This window comes from Balearica regulorum, chromosome 3 (genome assembly GCF_011004875.1).
Source record: "Balearica regulorum gibbericeps isolate bBalReg1 chromosome 3, bBalReg1.pri, whole genome shotgun sequence".
Taxonomy (NCBI): Eukaryota; Metazoa; Chordata; class Aves; order Gruiformes; family Gruidae; genus Balearica; species Balearica regulorum.
The window spans coordinates 125,257,874-125,278,131 of NC_046186.1; the positions used below are offsets into that span (position 1 = coordinate 125,257,874).

At 58.7% G+C, this 20,258-nt stretch overlaps 1 protein-coding gene across 2 annotated transcripts; it reads left to right on the forward strand.

The window, feature by feature from the left end:
• The first annotated feature begins 1,843 nt into the window (after positions 1-1,843).
• On the forward strand, positions 1,844-20,144 carry MERTK (MER proto-oncogene, tyrosine kinase). 2 transcript variants are annotated; one of them, XM_075749945.1, is made up of 19 exons: positions 1,844-2,004; positions 5,672-6,029; positions 6,272-6,372; positions 6,604-6,777; positions 7,937-8,023; positions 8,667-8,782; positions 10,736-10,919; positions 11,226-11,377; positions 14,320-14,473; positions 14,732-14,885; positions 16,316-16,401; positions 16,509-16,604; positions 16,863-16,943; positions 17,204-17,296; positions 17,438-17,556; positions 17,634-17,743; positions 17,945-18,104; positions 18,483-18,619; positions 19,570-20,144. In XM_075749945.1, the coding sequence occupies exons 1-19, from the start codon at positions 1,935-1,937 to the stop codon at positions 20,048-20,050; spliced, it is 2,913 nt and encodes a 970-aa protein (XP_075606060.1). In that variant the 5' UTR covers positions 1,844-1,934; the 3' UTR covers positions 20,051-20,144. The 2 variants fall into 2 exon arrangements, with proteins under 2 accessions (XP_075606060.1, XP_075606061.1); XM_075749946.1 differs by having other exon boundaries at positions 14,323-14,473.
• Positions 20,145-20,258: the final 114 nt, after the last annotated feature.

Below are 20,258 nucleotides of genomic sequence, written 5' to 3' on the forward strand. Positions count from 1 at the left end.
GCTGAGCAGAAACCAACCTACTCCAAAGAAATGACCCAAATTAGCGGATTTTAGAGAGCTGCTTAAATCCTCTTTACCTGCCCCTGTGTTCTCATTGTTTATTTTTTTCCTCCTTTTTCGTAGAAATTGCTCCTCCTTCCTCGCCCCGCATTAGCAGGCTAATGATGTGACATTATCCCGACACAACGGGCTGTTTCCACTCTGCAGCCCACAAAGTCCAAAGGCCTTTCCATCGCTTTGTTCCCAAAAATCGCAAAGCCAGCAGCGACGGGGAACGTAGCCAGATGAAAGTGCACCCGTGTGGCAAAGGCTGACCGCAAATGACAGGCTCGTATCAAGAGCCAGCCTGGAAAGACAGACCGACAAATGCCTGTGTCCCCCCTCCGGGTCTCCTCCTACTCCCTGAGTGACGTCGGATGCACAGGGAATTCGCTCAAAATCTGGAGAAAACCCAAAAAGTGACACGGCTGGAGCTGCACGGAAGGCGCTGGCTCTTAGGCACCGCTGAAGATGCTCAGTGTTCCTGCAGTGGCTTTGGTACATTTTTCTTCTCCCCTTTAATGCGGGCCTCCAGCAACACGCGCCCTTCCTTAGCTGCTGATCACTTCAAGATGTGAGAAGCTGGTCTGGAGAGAGAGGCGGCGAGGGGGGAAATTCAACCTCTGTCACCAGGGCCTGGGAGTATGCAGTGGATAAGCAGCTTTGCAAGTGAAAGAAGTCTGGGAGCCATTTGTTCTTGTTTTCACTGAACTTAAGGTGCTTTTTTCCTCCCAATTGGAAAAGATTTCCAACGGGATTTTGTATGGTTCTTTTCTTTCTAACAACCCAGGAAGTGCACTGCCCTTCCCAGCTCTTCTTATAAATTACACGCAAACAGAAGCGAGCAGCTTCCGCACAGAGCTGTCTTCTCGCCCCATCTCCGTTTCCACTGTGTGCCGATGCTTACCTAGCGCTAATCGTACAAAATTTACATCTCCTTTCCTAACTTCAAGGCTTTGGAAAGACTATAGCAGGCTGCCAGGAAAAAAAAGGTACGCTTGGGTCATAGTTTCAGAGAATTTTATGTGCAGGGAGCAGAACGGTCGCAGCAGAGAAATACATGTCAAGTCAGACTGGCTGCCAGTCCCCCAAATCCCAGTCCCTTCCCATCTGCAGTGGGGGAAACACTGGTGGCCTCAGTATGGATTGGTCTGAAACCTCTTCAAGCACGGCCAGCGTTCGGCTCAGGTTCTGAATAGCCAGAAACTCCCTCGTTTCCTTCCCGTGCCATCGGGAGACGTGCTCTGTTTCACTCCTTACATTAAAAGGCTTATTTCGCACATTGGTTTCACTTGGGTCTTCCTCCTTTTCTCGTTGTGGCTTGGTTTTGTCTCTGTCCCCTCTTGTCCCGCTGTTCTGGCCCAGGCAAACGAGAAGGAGCCGTGCTTTCGGCCCACCGTGCCCTCCCTACCCTGCAACACGGGGTCCTGTACCTGGTCCCCCAGACAGCGGCGATGTCGCCCACCTTCTGGGTGAGGGGCTCCGCAGGAAGGGGAGGCTGGGGGGAAAGGAGCTGGTCTTCAGAGCATGCAAGGACAGCCCCAAACACCCTCCCGGAGATAAATCCACTCCCCCCCGCACAAACAAGTTGTCCACCCGTGGAGAAGGGAAAGACGGGCTCTCCCCTTAAGCAGCAGCGATCGCACCCGGGGCCAAGCCCGGGCGAACCTGCCGGGCCAGCCCGGTGCTGCTTGCGGGGAGGTGGCGGTGACCGCAGCCCCGGCGCTGCCCCTCTCCGTGCCCGCCCCACAGCGGGGCCCCGCGGGCGGGAGGCGGGCCGGGGCCGGGGCCGGGCCGGGGCGGGGCGGCAGCGCGCTGGCGGCGCCGAGACGCGGCGGAGCAGAGCGGAGCGGTGCCGGTGCCGGTGGCGGTGGCGGTGCCGGTGGCGGCGGGCGATGGGCGGCGGGCGATGGGCGCTGCTCTGGGCGCTGCTGGCGGCCCTGCGCCCGCCCCGCGGCGGGGCCGGTGAGTCCGCGGGGAGCCGCCGGGCGGGGAGGACGGGGGAACCCGGGGGGGGGGGGGGGCTGCCGGGCAAGGGGCGCCCGGGACGGCCCGGGGATGCCAGGGCTAGCCCGGGTGCCGCGGGGGGGGCGTCGGGGGTCCGGCGAGGGGCTTCGGCCCGGGGCAGGGGGGAGCCTTTTACCTGCAGATGTGCTTCCTTTCGCCCTGCCGGTCCCCCCGCGCTCCTCTCCCGCTCGCTGGGCCCGCGGACCTCGGCAGAGCTTAAACCCTGGCGAGGCGGGGAGGCTGCAGCAGCGGGTTTGCTGCTCGTTCCTGGCGGCGGCACATCTCCGCCGGCCCCAGCGAGCCGGCTCTGCTGTCCCGGGACACGGCGCCGCGCTCCGGTCCCGGCGCTCTGGGGATGCGATGGCACCGCCGCAGGCAGGGACCAAAAGCTGCGACAGATCTGCGGGTCTGGGGTTTATCCCGTTAGCCGCGAACCGGGGAGAAGTCACCGAGAAGCACTGGGGCGCAGGGATGCGCTTTGGGGTGCTGTCAGCCCGCTGGCTTTTCAGCCCCACGTGCTTCGTTACCTGCAAAAAGGAACGCAAAGAGGCAAAAGTCGGTTTTGGACTTAAAGCGTGCCGTCATCAGGGCTGCCCGACGTTTGGTCGCAGGCCGGGAGCTGCTGGGGGTTTATAGCCCGTGCTCAGGGGTGCTGGGGGGCTCGGCGTGCGGATGGGCTTCTCAGCAAACGTGTTTGCTTTGGGCAGGGTGGAGTTAAAAGCCTTGACTCTGTAACAGCGGGAATCTGCACTGAGGGGAGCTTAGCGTGGATTTAACCAGGAATCCCGGACCGGTTTGTATGAAAGGTGGTTGAACCCGGAGAGTTCTCTTTGGAAGTCAGGTGTGGCCCTGGGGAAATTCAGTTCGGACAGGTCCCAGGGGACGGGGAGGCAGGGAACCCACAGGCAGCGACCCAGGGGCTCTTCATTCCTCGTCAGGCCACGCTCCTGCCCTGTCCGAGAGCGAAGCTGCGCTCAGGAAGCGCCTGAGCAGAAAGCTGGTGGCAGCAGGTGAATGACTTCCAGTAATGGGAAATCCAGGGCTGGGGGCGCAGGGAGCGTTTTGGCAGACCGGGCTGTGTTCTGATACCTCCCTCGCTGGGACTGCAGCAGAACGACGTGCTCTTGCGGCCGTGGGGTGTGCAGCTCCCTGCTTTTTTTTTTCTTCCTCTGTGATGAAGCACGTTGCCCCTAACAGCGGGCTGATTTTCTTGTTAAAACTCCGTTCTCCAGGCCAGTAACGGAGAAGGCACGTGGGACCTGGCCGGGCTGCACTGTAAGATCTGTCTTCGCTAGCGCTTTAGTTTTGCCGTGATCCCAGGTGTTCCAGGGGAGCAGCACGTACTTGCAAGTGGATTTATTTCCACGCCAGCTTTTCCCTCAGGCCAAGCTGCGGTAAGCGAGGGGAGCTGCTGCGGTGCGGCGGGCACCCACGCAGGCACGCCGGCTTTCAGCTCCTCGGCTCTGACGTGGGCTTTTAGAGCCAGGCTAAGCAAATCGCTTAGCGTCCCGCCACCCTTCGAAGATGCCGTGAAGATATCCACCTCCCAAACAGCTGGGGATGGAAGGGGTACCCAAAGGCAGCGCTAGATACGAGAAATGCCTGTCGTCACATGAGTCAGAGAGGAAAGTATTTCATTCCTGGGCCAGCAAACACCTCTTCCCACTTCACCGGTGTAGAAAACGAGGCTAAGATCACCTTTGCCTTTTAACTTGAAGCAGCCCGGGGCGAGCTGCAGGCGAGCAGAAATCACCCTGGCCCGGGCAGAGCGCTTGCCAGGGGCAAGGACCGAATACGGGATACGCACCCGTATCCTGCCCGCCCGGGGGTCCTCGCCGCGGGAGCTGCTCCGGCCAGAGCTGGAAAGCTTCGCAATGGAGCGTGAAAACAGCTGTTTGAGGTTGGATTGTGCCAGGCAGCGAGCGGCTCCAGCCTGGGTAACCTCCGGGAAGAGCAGGGGAGGGAAGCGGATTTGGGGTCGCCGGCTTGTTTGCATTTGGCAAATCTTTTTAGAGCTGGTGACCCGGCCCGCAAGTAAATAGCAGTCGGCTGCATTTTGCTGCGGTCACACGGCCTTTGTTTGTGTTGGGATGGTAAAGCTTAGGAAGCAGGTTGGAAAAGCTTAGGGTCTTGTCTTTTTTTTTTTTTTTTTTTTCCTAAAAGGGAAACGCATTGTTTTGCGTGAGAGCCAGGGAGAGCCTTGCGCTCGCTTTCCTCTACACCACCAGCCCGGGCAGAACTTAAAAACCCTTCTCAAATTTCTGTCTGGAAGTAGCATTTCTCGAGGGTTAAAAATAGTGAGCAATTTAGCAAAGGAATATATCCAGCCTCAGAATTAGGTTGTGTTTCTTGGCTCTCGGGAAAGCGCACTAGGCTCATGCCCCATTACTCACAATAGTAATGACGTAGCTTTAAAAACTCGTCGTTTGATGTTGGAGGACTAAGACCTGCCTCAAAACAAACTCAGCTGAACTCCAGCTAAATAAAAAGGCTGTGCTTTCTACCTGCGGTACCGTATTTTAAATTGTGAATAGGGTTTGGTTTGGGGTTTTTTTTTTGGAAGAGGCAAATTAATTTAGCTGAAATTCCTGTCTGGCCCGATGCCTTTTCTCCCTGAAAGCAGCAAGGGAGATTTACCACTCTGCTTGGGATTTCCGTCTGCCTGTGAGAGCCTCAGGGAGCTCGGAAACGGTCTTAGTAAAAGCATCTACTTGTGGTATATTGTCTAGATTTTCTCTTTTCAAAAGTACACAGTTTCCTTGTTGGGGGGGGGAATTGCTTTATGTGGAGCTGCTCTTCGCCTTGTTCGCGGCTGGGATGGGGAGCGCTGGGAGGGAGGGGGAAAACGCCGTTACGGGGTATGTTGGGCGATTTGTAGGTGGGGGCACGAAGCCCTCAGAGAGAGCTGGTGCAGAGCCTTCCCTTGGGAAAAATGTCTGGGAAAAGACCCTGGGAGAACGACAGTCCACAGCAGGCAGCTCCTACACACTGTCTGAAGGCATTTCTACATCTGTCTGCAGCTGTTTTCCGGCAAAAAAGCAGCTCGGTGGAGGCACTTAGCTTAGCAGAAGTGTTTGCGGGTGACTCAGAGAGCGTCTCCCTCTTTGGGAGCAGCTCACCCCGTCCTGGGAAGGGACCAGCGTCACCGCCAAAGAGCCTAAAAGCAGAAAAATCCCCGCCGGGGGCTCCCGCTCTGCCCCGGCTGGAAACCCTTGAGATGAGGCTCGAGGGCTTTACTGGAGTGAAGTCCCAAATTCCTCCTGCCCAGGCATCCTTTTGTATTCCAGTCCTGGGGGTGCGATGCAGCAGAAATAGCTCCTGCCTCTCCCCTGCCAAAACAGAAGCGGCCGAGCACTTTCTTTAGCCCGGGCTGCTCCGGTTTGGTTTAAAAAGGTGGGGTTTCTTTTTTGAGGGGCTGCTTGTACGTAGTCAGTCTTGGGGCAGCCCCCCGGCTCCGTGTTTCCTCCTCGAGGCTCTTGTGAGAGGTCTCCTGGAGATTTTGAGTTTTTGAAGCATCTGTAAACGAATTGCCTTTAATTATGAATGGAAGGAGTAGGGCTTTGCAGGGTTTTGGAAGGGGGCACTCGCTGGCTGGCGGCAGCAAAACCGAAGTCTTCTCTTGCAGGTGGTGCTGAGCGAAATGGAGATCCAAAGCCGTACCTGTTGGCAGAGTCCCACCGCCCCGAGCGAAGCGTGGTCGGTCGCTGGCCTGACCCGAGCACGGAGCAGCCCCGGGAGGAGCCCGCAGCCAGCTCTCTAAGACAAATTAAGTTTAACCCCACGGTGCGACACATTGTGATTAACGAGCACAAGGACATCATGTTTAATTGCTCCATCAAAGTACCTCAGCTGCTGGTCAGGCTGGAGACCCCGAGCATTTCCTTGTGGAAGGACGGGAAGGAGCTGCACATGCTGGACCGCATCACCCCCAGCCAGTTCGAGGTCTCCGACGAGGAGGAGGTGGCAATCACCTCCACCTTCAGGTAACTGGTGCCTGGAGCGTTGGCTCCCAGATGGCTAGCAGGACCTTGGGACTGGGGCTAGGATGGAGAGACCCTCCCTAGCCCCCAAAGCCTGGCTTTGCAAGCCCAGCTTCTGCCCGTCGGGCGCTGCGGGGTGGTCGGTACCGATGGAAACCCACCCCCGGGCTGGCAGTATTGCCGTGTCCTCCCGCGGGGCAAGGCTCCCCACCAGAGCCCTGCCATGGTCTCTGCTCTCTCTGCAGCATCCATGCCGCCCAGCGCTCGGATAACGGCTCCTACGTCTGCAAACTCAACGTCTCTGGCACGGAAGTGGTGTCGGATCCCATCTTGGTGCAGCTGGAAGGTGATGCTGGAGGAGGGTGGTGGACATGCCGGAGGTGTGGAGCATTGCGCCCTGGCTGAGCGACAGCTCCGGGGACGGTGTTCCGGGAGCTGGAAGCCGTCATCCAGAAACGGGGAGTCGTGGTTGGGAAGGGGCTTGTTGCTGGAGCTGGGCGGGACAGTCTGGGGTTTGTGATGGGGCTGTGTTGCCAGGCTCTCTGAATCCCCTGCTTCTCTGCTCGTCTTTGTGCAGGACTCCCGCACTTCATCCGTCAGCCCGAGAAGCTGAATGTCACCAAGAACAGTCCCTTCAACCTCACGTGCCAAGCCGTGGGCCCGCCAGAGCCTGTGGAGATCTACTGGTTTCGCAACAACGTCCGAGTCAACGAGAAGCCCCACATCTCCCCGTCGGTCCTGACCGTGCCAGGTGAGCCGCGCAGCTCAAACCACTCTTCCCTAAGCGAGAAGCAGATTTTTCCTCCAGCCGGCGGCCGTGCCGACAAGCGCGCTGCTGCTCGTACGGGCTGCTTTGCTGGTGGCCCCCTCTGCGTGTCTCTGGGAGACCTTGGCTTGGCCCCCGCCGTGTGTCTCTCTGCCAGCCTGGTGGGGCACAGGGAGAAAAAAGTCCTTCGTTAATGTAAAACCCAGCGGGGTTTTGCTGCAGAGGCAAAAGAGAGGAGGGATTTCTTGATTCCACTAGCTAATTAGCAGCCAGACTATAACTGCCTCGTCTCGGTGTCCGAAGGCAGGCTTTAAAAGGCAGCGAAAGCCGGAAGGAGTGACTCATTCCTCTTGGATGTTCTTGCATCCGGCTGGCGTACGCCAGGTCGGGTCATTCGAACATTCCCCGTCCAGGCCCGGGAGCCCCGTCGCAGCGAGAGGCGCTGCTGCCGGTGGGAGCAAACGCTCGGCACCTCCGGTGCGCCGTGGCGAGCCCTTCGCCTTGCAGCGGCGTGCCCAGGGAGGGACAGCCCTGCGTGAGGCGAAAATCCATGAGCGGTGTTGGTGCCCGGGTTCGTCTCGCGCCGGCCGCGCCAGCACCCCAGGGGAAACAACCAGCCGTCCGCACTTGGGTATTTCCAGTGGCCCCCAAAAGCAGTCGTTCTCGCTTACCCGCTGGGAGATTTGAGCAATCTTCGAAAAGCAATAAGTCATCTGATTCCAGCCGTGGTGGTGGGCTCTTCTGCTTTCTGCCTTTCCCTTTTTGAACGCAAAAACAACTGCTTACTCAGGAGGTTGTGCAACGGTGCCGTAGAAACGTACGGTCCCGCCTGCTGTGCCCGGTCTCGTCGCTGACGGCACGCGCGTGCTCGCAGCGCGGAAGGTGGGTGAGCCGGATCGTGGGGGGTCACCCCCGGGCAGTCGGCGCAGAAGCGCCACGGAGGGAAGCGATGAGTGCGAAATAAAAGGTCTTTTCTGTTGCTGGGGGGAAAAAAAGAAAAAAAGGCAAAAAAAAAAAAAAAAAAGCAACAGTGCAAGAAAGAAAGCCGCAAGGGTTTTCTGTGAGCAGCAGGTGGAGAGAGGTGGTGTGATTCGGGCGTTTTTGTGCAGGTCCAGTGACCAGGTCCTTGGTTTTCCTCCCGCAGGGCTCAACGAAACGGCGCTGTTCAGCTGCGAAGCTCACAACAGCAAGGGGCTGACCGCCTCCAACCCGGGGCAGGTCAACGTGAAAGGTAAGAGGGGACGTCGTGCCCGCTTTCCCTGTCCACGAGCTGTCCTGATCTCCCCCTTTCCCAGCAGTCACTCCACAGGAGCTGAAGGAGATGTCCCTAGGACTCCCAGACTTACTTTGCCCTGTTTTAAAGCTATATTGAAAAATCCAGCGGGACACATGTAGTAGCATGTGCGGTTCTGTCATCCCAGTGTCGCCGCTGTGGGAGGAAGCACCAAAAAGCACATTTGAAAGCAGAACCGTCAGCCCCGGAGCGGGTTTCGGAAGGGCCGTATCACTCTTTTCCTTCCTTCACGACCAGGTCGGTGCTCACGATTTTCCATAGGAAACGGCGGAAATTCTCGACGTTCCCGATAGAAGCCGCTCCGGCAATTTGAGGAAGGTGTTCCCCAAAAATATGTCATTGCCTCTAGGCAACCCAGAGCGCTCACAAATATAGAACGTGGTCAAAATAGTCCTGCAAATGACTTTTTTCTGCTTCCCTGCCCAGCGGGCTGGAACACCCGTGGGACACGGAGAGCGGCTGTAGCCAGGGCAGTACCCGGGGTTCGTGCCCAGCCGGACCGAGCCCCGGGAGCTGCCGGGGGAAGCCAGATGTGCCACCCCTAGACCTCCAGCTGACTGCCCTCGGCTTCTCCCTGCAGGAATACCATCCGCTCCCGCCGATGTGCGCGTCCTCAACAGAACGGCCCATGGGATCGTGATATCCTGGGTGCCGGGCTTTGATGCGTTCTCCGCCTTGAACAGCTGCAGCGTCCAGGTAAGCATCCGTAACCCTCCTCATCCCTGCAACGCGCCCTCACACGGATGCTCCGAGGCAGGTGGAAATCAGAGTTGTTCGGTATGAACCGCACGGATTTGAGCGGGCTGTCGGTTTTGGAAAATTAAATGGGACTTTCCCAGCGGCTTTGAAAGGGGAAGCTGGCATGCTGTCCCTCCCGCAGCCTGCGGTCCGGGCGGCTGGGGAATTTGTGGTGGCGTGATGTTGAGTAGCCCAAGCTGAGCAGCGAGCAGGGTCCCCAAGCGCCGGGAGCGGGGGCAGCCGGAGCACCGCCGGGGTGGACGGGAGGCTTGGAAGGAGCCACCGGAGTCGCCCATCCGGGATGTTGCTGGGTTTCACCGTTGAAGCCCATTGCTCGCTCTTGTGTGGATATGGTTTTTATACTGGCTAATCTGTCCTCCGGCTGAGATGACGCGTGGGGAGAGGCGGTGTTTGAAGCCAGGTAAAAGTGAAAGGAGTTACAGGGAGGAAAGGTAGCAGAGCTAATATTAGCGCCACGTCCTCTGCTGCCTTCCAGCTGGAGCCTGGGACGCGGGGTGGAGAGCCAAGGAATTTCCTATGACTTAACATTCACGGTCTGTCGTTAGGAAATGGCCTTTCAAATTGGAAAACAAGACGTGATTTCTGGCAAAAACACAGCTGTGACTAAGCCTTTTTGCTCCTGTCCCCTTTGATAACCCCTTCGCTTGGGTGGCGCGGCCCACCGACCAAGCGACTCATTTCAGAGCACCCTGGTGTTGAAAAGGGAAGCTGTCGCTGTCACACCTGCCGAGCTCAAACCATTTCAGTTTGCAAAAAGCCTGATTTTTTTTTTTGTAATTTTTTTTTTTTTTTTAAAATACATCCATTTGAGGGACTCTCTCCGGAAGACGAGCTGAGGATCGAGATAGCTGCGCTGGGCTGGATGCTCAGGAGAACAGCCAGTCCCAGCGGTGCTTTCGGGAGCGGCTTGCACGCTGACCTGATCACCGCTCGCCTCCCTCAAAGCGTCTAGCCGTGGCCTGGGGCCCTTCTCAGCTTTACGAGGCTGAGGGCTATTTTCTTTCATTTTGGCTGGAAAATGCTGCTGGTGTTGATGTTGAGACCACCCTGAGCATCCTGGTCTACTCAGGGGGCTACTCTTGTTGCTTAAGCAGAAGGGCAGGTCTCCTGCCACCCCAGAACCACACGGGGAGGCTTTTGAGAGCGCTGTATGACTTTCTGCTTGTGGTTCACGCTGAGACACGTCCCGTGGCTTGTTTTCCGAGCTAACTGTCCTGCACTGGCATCCCTCATTCTTGCTCTTCCCTCTTTCCTCCCACCATCCCGGCCCGGGCCGCTCTCGTGGTGCTTCCCACGAAATGAGATGCTTTCCAGAGAGCTGCGGGGGCTGTGCGGGCAGCCGCATGGGTGCTCAGCAGCCAGCCCCTTGGGGAGAAAGCAATTCCTCTTTGCGTGAAAAGCGTGACTTGGGTTTAGTACGCGGAATTCATCCGTGCTGCTGAGTGTAAGGACGGAGTCTGACGAGGTCTGTGATTAGTCCCGCAGCATCTCATGGTGATAAGTTCTGCGGTCTAATGATGTGTTGCACGAAAAAGGACTTCCCTTTGTTGGTTTGGGACTCGCTGCCTGGTAACGTTATTGGGTGCTCCTTTAGCCCCGAGCCAGAGGGATAGAGCAAACCATCCCTCCCTCCTCCTTCCCGCAGCGATGGCGATGTCACGCATCTCTGCCGTGCCCCCAGCGCAACCCTTTCTTGCGGGCCCCGGGGAGGGGCTGCCATCAGCTTTCCGCTCGTGGAGACGAGCCAGCCTGCGGGAACACGGTCCTGCCGGCGTTCGGAGAGAGGCAGGGCTCCGGATCCTGTTTACGGACGTAAAATTCCTGCCGCGCGTCTCACCCTGCAGGTTGCTGCTGACTAATCCCTGTTTGTGGGCTGATTTTTCAATTAAGGTCGAGGAAGCTGTTCCACGAAGCAACGTCTCGCTTCTGCTCTTCGAGACCTCGGTGCCTCCCCACGTGTATCGTATCCAGCAGCTGGAGCCCATGGCAGCGTATAACATCTGCGTGTCCTGCAGGAACGAAGTCGGCTGGTCGGCGTTTAGCCCCTGGATAACCGCCAGCACCACGGAGGGAGGTAGGAAACGAGTAGCGAAGACCGAGAAGGGTTTCCCCGCCTCGCTCGTGCCGCTGGGCGTTGAGCAGGACTCTCCGGATGAGATGCTGGTCCGGAGTCATGGTTGCTTACGGGGTGGGACATCTCGACTCTGTTGAGTGGGGGAAGGGAATTTGCCCACGGGTGGTCACCTGCTGGAAAAATTAAAGGCTGTAGGAAACACCGTGTGCTTTCTGGTTGAGCTACAGCTCATTTTCCATCAGCCTACCATGTCCCTGCACCCACCCACCCGTCTCCCCTCATCTTCTTTCTCTTCGATTCCCGCAGCTCCGACCACCCCTCCGCTGAACGTCACGGTGTCGTTTAATGAGTCCAGCTCCTCCCTGGAGATCCGATGGGTGAAGCCGCCCCTGGGGAGGATCCACGGGGAACTGCAGGGCTACCACATCTGGTACAGGTGGCAGAACTCCAAGGGGTTGGTAAGTCGTGGGGAAGAATGGATAAATGGAAGAATGGATAAAGCCTAGAAAAAATCCCAGCAGGCATCAAGCAGGGATGTCCAGTTTGGTCTTGGTGCTTTCATGTATTCCTTCCGAGCTTTTTCGTCTGCTGTCTTGTCCTTCATCTGGGCTTCTTTAATACAAGCGGTCTCCTTCTCATGTGTTTATGCAACTCATGGTAATGCCCTAAGTCATTAATGTTGGCAAGGAGCGGTTCTGCTTGAAGGAGACCAGAGGTTTGCTGCCATGGCTCCTCTTCTCACAAATAGAAGCGAGATGCTCTTCTGACAGTCTTTGGTGTGGCCTTTGGAGTGGCACTCCAGGTTTGGCAGCGTCTCTTGGCTCTTTCAGCAATGGAGTCAATCCCAAGGCGGTGGGGAGAATTTGTTCCCTGGGCTTTGAGTCGTTCCTTGCTCAGATGGGATTTATTCCGTGCGTTAACTCATCCACAAAGAGTTTCATCGCTCAAGGAACACTTTGGGGCTAGGGACCTGTCTGTGAGCGTGTGAAGTCATCCGGCACAACCCTGCTTGCCTTTCCCAGGATTTGGGAAGTAGCCTTCAGGAATTGGCTGGGGCGAGGTTGGCCTGACCTCTCGAGCCATCCTGGCTCATCTCAGCAGAAGAGCGTCCCGTCCAGGCTCTGCCAGTGGTCGGAACCTCTGGATAATTGTGCTGTGGTTTGGTCTTCCTCCGTCCCGGGCTGAAAGCACAGAGAGGCACTGACAGCCTGAACCCGGTGTGGAAAAAGTGACTCACACCCTATTTTTTGTAGGATGTTGCATTTTCTGTTCTCCTTTTGCCCCTCTGAAAAAGAGCGTGTATAGATCCAGGCTGAATGAAGTCAGGGGAACAATATTAAGGTCTTGTGACTAGCATGCAAAAAAAGAAAAAAAAAAAAAAAATGCTGACATATTTGTCATCTCTCCAGCAGAAAGCCAAAACCGGGACTTGCCCTTTAAGCCCTGGGACACGGTCTTTTGTTGTTGTTTTTTATACATTTCCCCAGTCAAATGCTTATGGGGTGAAATTGCTGCTTGGGTTCCTGTTCTCATTAACTCTGGCTTGCAGGAGGCTCCAAAAATGCTTCCGGTGGGGGGGTGAGTTCAGGCGGGACCTCGGCCTTTTGCAGACCCCGTTGCGTTCGTCGCCGATTCGTTTCGTCGGCCTCTGGGTTTTATGGAAGGCGAAACCGCGCGTCGGAGCCAGCCGAGGCCGGGAGCCTGCACGTCTTTTTATAAGGGCTGTCGCAGAAATAAAGAGGCACGAGAACGGCTGGAGCCTGTGCCGTAACCTTCCCGCCGAGCGCCGTGGGCTGGTGCCGTGCCCCGTTCTCCTGCGCACCCCCAAGGGTCTCCGGAGCCGATGGACGGACAGTCGGACGTGCGAGAACAACGTGCTGGCCGTCAAGCGGAGCTCTGATTTCTCTGGAATAAAGTCTCTGAGTTTTGGCCCTGGACAGGCTAAATATGAAATGCCCCAAAATAACCCTGGGGTTAAGGAGCCCAGCACGAGAAAGGCCCCCCCGGGGCGGGGGGTCCTGTATTTCTGTGTCAGCCAGCCTAGAAACTATTGCAAAAGACTTCCAAAAAAAGTTGATTTTATTCTTAAACCAGCAGTTCTTGTCTGAGCCAAGGCTGCCGGAGCCGGGACGTGAAAAAATTCCTCAACTACCACAAGACTCAGCAAAACCCATTAACTTTGGCAGTTCTGTCCGCGTTGCCGGCACGCTCGTGCTCTCCACGGTCTGTTTGATATCGGCCGGGCTCTTGTCCTCAGACGACACAGCGGAGCCGTCTGCCGTACGACGGGATCCCGGTGCGGTTCGCGGCTGGCGGTCGGGAAAGGAGCTCGCGCGCGTCCCCGCCGAAGGATGCCGTCGGCACGGGGGGCGGGAGGAACGCAGCAGCGGGTATCGGCTCGCGCCACTGCCCGATGGCACGGGCACGCTCCCGGGGCCGGGGTGTGTTTCGCCGTTTCCATTTCTGTGGCTTTTTTATGACGGCGAGCAGAAACCGGTTCCCTGCGGGCAGCTCCGATTTCCTCCTCCTCGCCCACCGTGACCCCTCGGCTGCTGCTTTTGCTCGGCCGCGCGATGTTCGGCCGGGGCGAGGAGCCGGGCTCTGCCGGCCCGCAGCAGCCTGCCAGATGTTTTGCACACCCCTGGGCAGCTGTTTTGCAGCTGGGGGTCAGCGGAGAGCAGCAGCAGGCACTTTCTGAGCTGAAGGCGACCAGGAAAGGACAGGGAATTTGCAGGGAAAGACTCACTTGTGTCTTCACCGAGGAAAAAGGTCCGTGCCACGGAGCACACTGCCTCCCGCCACGTTACCGGGCGAGGAAACACACCCCCCCCCCCTTGGAAATAGCGTTAGCTTGACACAAAAACCACAGTCAGCAAATATCTGCCCTAAGATCTGCTTTCTGTGGCAGGGCACTGGAGCGACCAAGCCAGGAGCGCCGCGGCCTGGAGCGGTCGCAGGGCGCCGAGGCTGGCGGGGCTGCCCGGCATGAGCCGCAGGCGTCGGGGTGCGAGCCTCGGCCGGCCAGGCTGACCACTGTGAAGGCTTGGGGGGGTGGGGGGGGCAGAATCCGCGTTACCACCAGCGCACGAAACACCTTCCCTCCTTCCCGGCTTTCCCACCTCTCCTCCGGCTCGGGCTGCCGGTCCCGCTGCCGTCGACACGCGAAGAGCGACGGTTCGGACCGGGAAGCGCTGCTCAGCTCCTTCCCAGGGCCCATCTGGCTCCGGCAGGCAGGGCTGCTATTCCCTGTAAAGGGCTTGGGGCTGCGTTTCCTCTGGGCTCGTGAAAGCAAAGCGACGCAGGAGTGTGACCAGGGGACGGTTCTCAATAAATCGCCGGGGTTTCCCCCCTCCGCCGCTGTCTCCCCCAGCCCAAGCTTTTCTTCCCTTCCTCTCTCCAGCAGAACGTCTCCGCCGAAGCCCGGCGGAACGCCAGCGTGGCCGTCCTGCCCGTGGTGGCCACCAACGCCACCTGCTCCATCCGCGTGGCTGCCGTCACCAAGGGGGGAGTGGGACCTTTCAGCAGCCCGGTGGAGGTCTTCATCCCTGGCAGCGGTAAGAAGGCGCAGGGCGTGTTTTCCTCATCCCCCCGTCCTCCTTCAGGTGCTTTCCCCGGCAGCCAGGCTGCGGGCCGAGAGTCAGGGACCTTCAGCGCGCTTTGGTGGCCAGGAGAGGCTTTGCTCTCCGCATGCAACCTCGGTCCTGGCACCCTTCTTCTCCCCTGGCCGTTGCTGGCCTTGGAAATCCTCCCCCAGCCCCTGGGTGCTGCCGGCTGACGCCGTCGCCGCCTCCATTAATGAGATATTTTCTCAGGATTAATAACCTCAGCCCCCTCTTCGACCCCAGCCGCCGGGAACACGGACTCCTTTATCGTAGCCCTGGGCTTTATCTGCGGGACGGTCGCCGTCGGGCTGATCCTCTGCTTGTCCGTGGTCATCCAGAAACGATGCGTCGAAACGAAATACGGGTGAGCTGAAGGGAAGGGGGCTTGGGGAGGTGGCCGCGAGCTGGGCAGGTGGCGGGCGCGTGGGGGCACGGGCGGGCAGGGCGGGTGGCCGGCGGCCCGGGCTGGACGCGGGGAGAAGGCTGCTGCCCCCGGTCCTGACGTCATTCCCACAAATGGCGGGTTTTCTGCCCGTGGTGAGGGGCTGAGTGGGATTTTTGCTGCAGCGACGGTACTTCCCCTCCCTCCCTTAGCCCAGCGGTTCACCTTTCGCTTACGATTCCTATTTTTAAAGGGAAGTAAACTCGTGCAGCTCGGTACGGGAGGGTGGCCTCAGCGTTTTGGCGCAGAGGCGAGAGGGCAGAGATGTGTAATATACCCTAGAGACACGGTCCGATGCTAAGGGTGCTAGGGATGCTAAGGGTGCTAGGGATGCTAAGGGTGCTAAGGGTGCTAGGGGTGCTAAGGGTGCTGGGGATGCTAAGGGTGCTAAGGGTGCTAGGGGTGCTAAGGGTGCTAGGGATGCTAAGGGTGCTAAGGGTGGCACCAGCCCCACCAGGCAGAGGGACTGCTGCCGGAATTCTGGACCGGCGTTGGAATTCTGTGCACAAAGGGCTGTTTTCCGCTACAATAAGCCAACGCTACTCACTCACCCTCGTGACTTTCTCAGTGGCGTTTAACCGCCCGGCGCTACTGGTTTTGTTAAACAATTGCGGCGCTGGCCGCTTTTCTTACCAACGCCATCACTCGGGCGTCCGCTGCCAAACTGGGCACGGGGTATAATGAACTCCTTCGGAGGAGCATCGCTTCGATTGAGCTGGTGAAGGAGTCCCACCTGCCCTGATAGCCTCACCCCCGTCCCAGTTTGGAAGCTGGGATCCCTTTCCTAACCGGTGTAGCGCTGTCGCTCTTTCCTCACGATGCTCCCTCCCCGGGAGGTCCTGAGCGCCCGCGGTGCTTTTGTTCCCCGGACCTGGCCCCGCAGCGGAGGGGTTGCATGGCAGGTCCCAGCAGCACGGCCATCCCGCCGTTGGGGCGTGAGCTCCCTTTGGTTTCTTTTTGGCTAGAGGGTGGGGGTCGCACGTGCCGACAGCATCGGCACGCTGGACCTGCGCGGCGGGTCAGGGAAGGGACAGCTTTGGGAGGCGGTAGGTCTGGGCACCGGATTCCTACCGGAACAGGCTGCTCCCTGAGTAGGAAATGAGTATCCCGTTTCCTCCCCGAAACCCCTCTGTGACTCGCGCCGTGACAGATCAGCCTTGTTTATCAAGCGGCTGTTTTGCTCGGCCGTTGCAAGCAACGGCACCGATCCAGTAAGAAGGAAATGAAAAAGATTAGCGCGAAATGTGCCTGTTTCCTCCTTTACTTTGCTACCGCCCCTGCAGCGGGCGATTCCTTCGTCGGAGGACAAGCGGCCGCACGTGGCCCAGCAGCGTGTGTTTCTGTCCCGCCAGGAACGCTTTCAGCAGGAACAGCTCGGAGCTGGTAGTGAAATACACGGCCAAGAAGTCCTACTGCCGGAGAGCCGTCGAGCTTACGCGTAAGTGCATTTTTTTATCGCTCTGCGAGGAGCTTGACGAGGATATCGCTGCAGCGACACGTCTGCAGGTCGGAGGTGACCTCAGCTTCTGTCCCCCTCTCCGGCAGTGGGCAGCCTGGGCGTCAGCAGCGAGCTCCAGCAGAAGCTGCAGGACGTCGTGGTGGACAGAAACGCCCTCAGCCTGGGGAAGGTCCTGGGAGAGGGTGAGTGCTGGGGCCGGACACGCGGGGCAGGGGCTGGGGTGGGGGGGAGACGCCAGGTCCAGGGGTGGGGGGGGAGACGGTGGGTCAAGGTGACCGAGTGCCGGGACCGCTGGCTTCACGTCCTCCTTCTGCCGCTGACGAGACACGAGCCTCCCCCCGTAGCCTTTTGGGGCCAAGGTCTCCGTCTTAGAGCGTTTCAGATCCTCGGTGTCATAGCGGGGCTTCGGCTAACGTGCTTACTCCTTTCCCGTGGCGCAGGGGAGTTCGGGTCAGTGATGGAGGGGCGTCTCAGCCAGCCCGAAGGCACCCCGCAGAAGGTGGCTGTGAAGACCATGAAGCGTAAGTCGTCACCCTGGCCTCGCGGAACTGGATGGCGTTGGTCCCCAGCGCTGCCCATCCCAGGTGGTGCTCTCTCGGCGTCCTGGCACCTTTTGCGGGGATGCTGGCCTCTCCGTCACAGCTCCCGGTGCCGGTCAGGAAGGGGCACCCCGCTCAGATGGCCAAGGGTGGCAGAGACGTCCCGGTGGGAAGGTCGGCGGTGATTTGGGGTGTTAAAGCTCTTGGGGTTTTAAACCTCGTCCTTTTTCTCTGCTTCCCAGTGGATAATTTCTCCCAGAGGGAGATCGAGGAGTTCCTCAGCGAAGCGGCGTGCATGAAGGACTTTGACCATCCCAATGTCATCAAGCTCCTAGGTACGGGCTGTCGCTCCCCGCCGTCCAGCTGGGATTCGGGCCGGGAGCCGGAGCGGGGAGCGCTCGGGTCCCGCACGGACGTCTGCGGGGGGATCGTGGTGCCTTGCCCACGGGGCTGTGCAACCTGGCCATGTTTTCCAGGCGTGTGCATCGAGCTGAGCTCCCAGCAGGTCCCCAAGCCCATGGTGATCCTCCCGTTCATGAAATACGGTGACCTGCACAGCTTCCTGCTTCGCTCCCGCCTGGAGATGGCCGCCCAGGTAACGAGCCCGGGGAGCGGAGGGCCCCGTGCTTCCCAGCGGGCTTGCGCCGTCTAACCCGCACCTTCCCTTCCCAGTTCGTGCCCCTGCAGACGCTGGTGAAGTTCATGGTGGATATCGCCCTGGGGATGGAGTATCTGAGCGGTCGGCACTTTCTCCACAGGGATTTGGCAGCTCGAAACTGCATGTGAGTTTGTTTTGCTCTGCTTCGTCCTGGGTAGGTGCACACCAGTGGAAGCGCTCCGGTTTTACAGCACAACTTGGCTTCCTTCAGTAAAACCTCCTTCCCTCTTGAGAGACGTGGGAAAAAAGCTAAACCGCAGGTTTCTGCTTCAGAATTTGGCACGTCAAGCTTTTCTATCCCGTCATCCCTGTTGCCGCCTGACAGGTTACGGGACGACATGACGGTGTGCGTGGCAGACTTCGGTTTGTCGAAGAAGATTTACAGCGGTGACTACTACCGTCAGGGCCGAATAGCAAAAATGCCGGTGAAGTGGATCGCCATCGAGTCCCTGGCTGACCGCGTCTACACCACCAAGAGCGACGTGGTAGGTCCCCGTGGCCGGGCGGCCGGGCGGCGGGAGGCGAGAGCTGGGGGCCGGTGCCTGGGTCGAGTCGTCCGCCCTTGCCGCCGCGCTTTGCTGCCGTTGTTCTCGTACCCTGGAAGCCGGAGGAGCGGGAGGCTGCCGGTAACGGGACGCGCTGACCTTTTGCCGCCCGTCCTGGAATAGGTTTACTGAGTGGGCCGCTCGCCTTTTGGGTGCCGTTGCTTCTTATTTCCAATTCCGGGGAGGGCAGGACCGGAGCGACAACTCGGCATTGTGCGAGGGCCCGGCGGGCGCTGGGCAGTGACCTTTCCCCGTGAAAAGACTCATTCAGTCCTCGCGGCACCGGCCTTTCAGCGCGCTTTCCCTTTGTCCTCGCAGTGGGCGTTCGGCGTTACCATGTGGGAGATAGCGACCCGAGGGATGACGCCCTACCCAGGGGTGCAGAACCACGAGATCTACGAGTACCTCTTCCACGGACAGCGTCTGAAAAAGCCCGAGGGCTGCTTGGATGAGCTGTGAGTGTTGTAACGCTGTCCCCCGGGGCCGTAGCGCGGCCCGTTTGCTCTCTGTCCGTCCGCAAACGCAGCCCGTGCCCCGAGCTGAGGTGGTTGCTGCCTCTCGGAGCGGAGTAAGACAGGTCTGTAACGGGGAGGGAGGCACCTTCCCGCTCACCCCCCTCCGGTTCTCCCACGGTCCCCAGAAACAAAAGTTATTAAAGACTGGATTTAAAAAAAAAAAAAAAAGGCAAGGATTTAACCCTTTCTTCCCTGGGGGTCGGCAGGCAGGGAGCTTACACAAGCACACACGGAGGTTAGCTCTCAGAGAGAGCTGCCCAGAATAACGGGGGGGTCAAAATTTAAATGAAAGTGTCCCATAAACAAAAACTTCAAGCCCTTTAATATTTGCGTAATCTCCCGAGTTTCGACGTGCCTAGTAAAAGCCAGCTCCCAGAGCGGCGCGTCACCCAGGGAGGAAAGAGCATCTCCTCAACTCCAGGCGAAGTGGCGCACAGAAATCCCCAGGGATACCCCGGGAGAAAGTGCCGAGGTCACCTCGCTGGCGCTGCGGGGACAGGAGCAGTGCCCTCTGCAGTTTGTGGTGGAGGAATCGGACTTTTGAGTCTTTTACTTATTTATTTATTTTTATTAGGAGAGTTTTGGCCAGAAGCTCTTGGCTGGTGATGCTCTTCTCTGCCCCACTCTAGTTACTTGGGGTCCTTGATGCCTAAAATCTGTGAATCTGCAAAATGAAAATGTAGAAACCTCAAAACTTTGCTGAGTTTCTGAGCAGCTCAGCGTGCTGCTTTTGGCCGGGATACACTCAGCGAGGGTTTTTCTCCCGAGTATTTCTTGCTGAGTTTTTCTCTGGCGCAGCTCAGGGCTTGCCCCAGTTTGGAGCGAAGCATCCCGTAGCCCAGCGCCTCCAACGTCCTCTGCGATAACCACGCTCCTCTCCCGATTCCCAGGTACGAAATAATGTCTGCGTGCTGGAGAACCGACCCTGCCGCCCGCCCGACGTTCTCACAGCTGAAAGTCCACCTGGAGAAGGTGCTGGAAAACCTGCCCACCGTCAGGGGCTCCGGGGACGTCATCTACATCAACACCAGCCTGCCCGAGGAGAGCCCGGATTCCACCCAGGATTCAGGCTTCCCCCAAGCGGACTCTGATTTGGACCCCGGGGACGTTGCCAAACCTTGCTCTCCCGGAGCGGAGGCGGCGCTGGTGGCCGTGGATGTCCACCACGACGAACCATGGGGGACGAGGTACGTCCTGGAGGAGCAGCTCGGCGGCCCGGCGGAGGAGGCTTACGTCCCACTGCTGCCCGAGGGGGCGGCCGGCGAGGGCTCGGCGTGGACCAGGGCCAGCACCTTGCCCGCCGGTGGCTCGCTCGCGCCGGGGCTGCCGCGTGCCGATAGCGGCGTGGAGGACTCCGAGGTGCTGCTGTGAAAAGGGCTGGGGGGACGGGGGGAGCCTGCTGGGTGTAAATGGGTGAAAAGGACAGAGAGGGTATATTTTAATAAACAATCGCCTGTTGTATTTTTTCCTGCGTTATTTTCATGGCGGAATCCGGCCCTTCCCGGGAGCTCTGGGCTGAAGTCCTGGTGGGGGGTCGTCATTCCATGCTGCCACTGGTTTTTGTGTACTGGGAGGCTTT

Bases quoted from the DNA above. Each gene is read 5' to 3' on its own strand.
- MERTK (XM_075749945.1), top strand. From the start codon at position 1,935: ATGGGCGGCGGGCGATGGGCGCTGCTCTGGGCGCTGCTGGCGGCCCTG. The intron at 6,030-6,271 runs GTAACTGGTGCC...CTCTCTCTGCAG, and splicing joins GCAATCACCTCCACCTTCAG to CATCCATGCCGCCCAGCGCT. The intron at 10,920-11,225 runs GTAGGAAACGAG...CGATTCCCGCAG, and splicing joins CGCCAGCACCACGGAGGGAG to CTCCGACCACCCCTCCGCTG.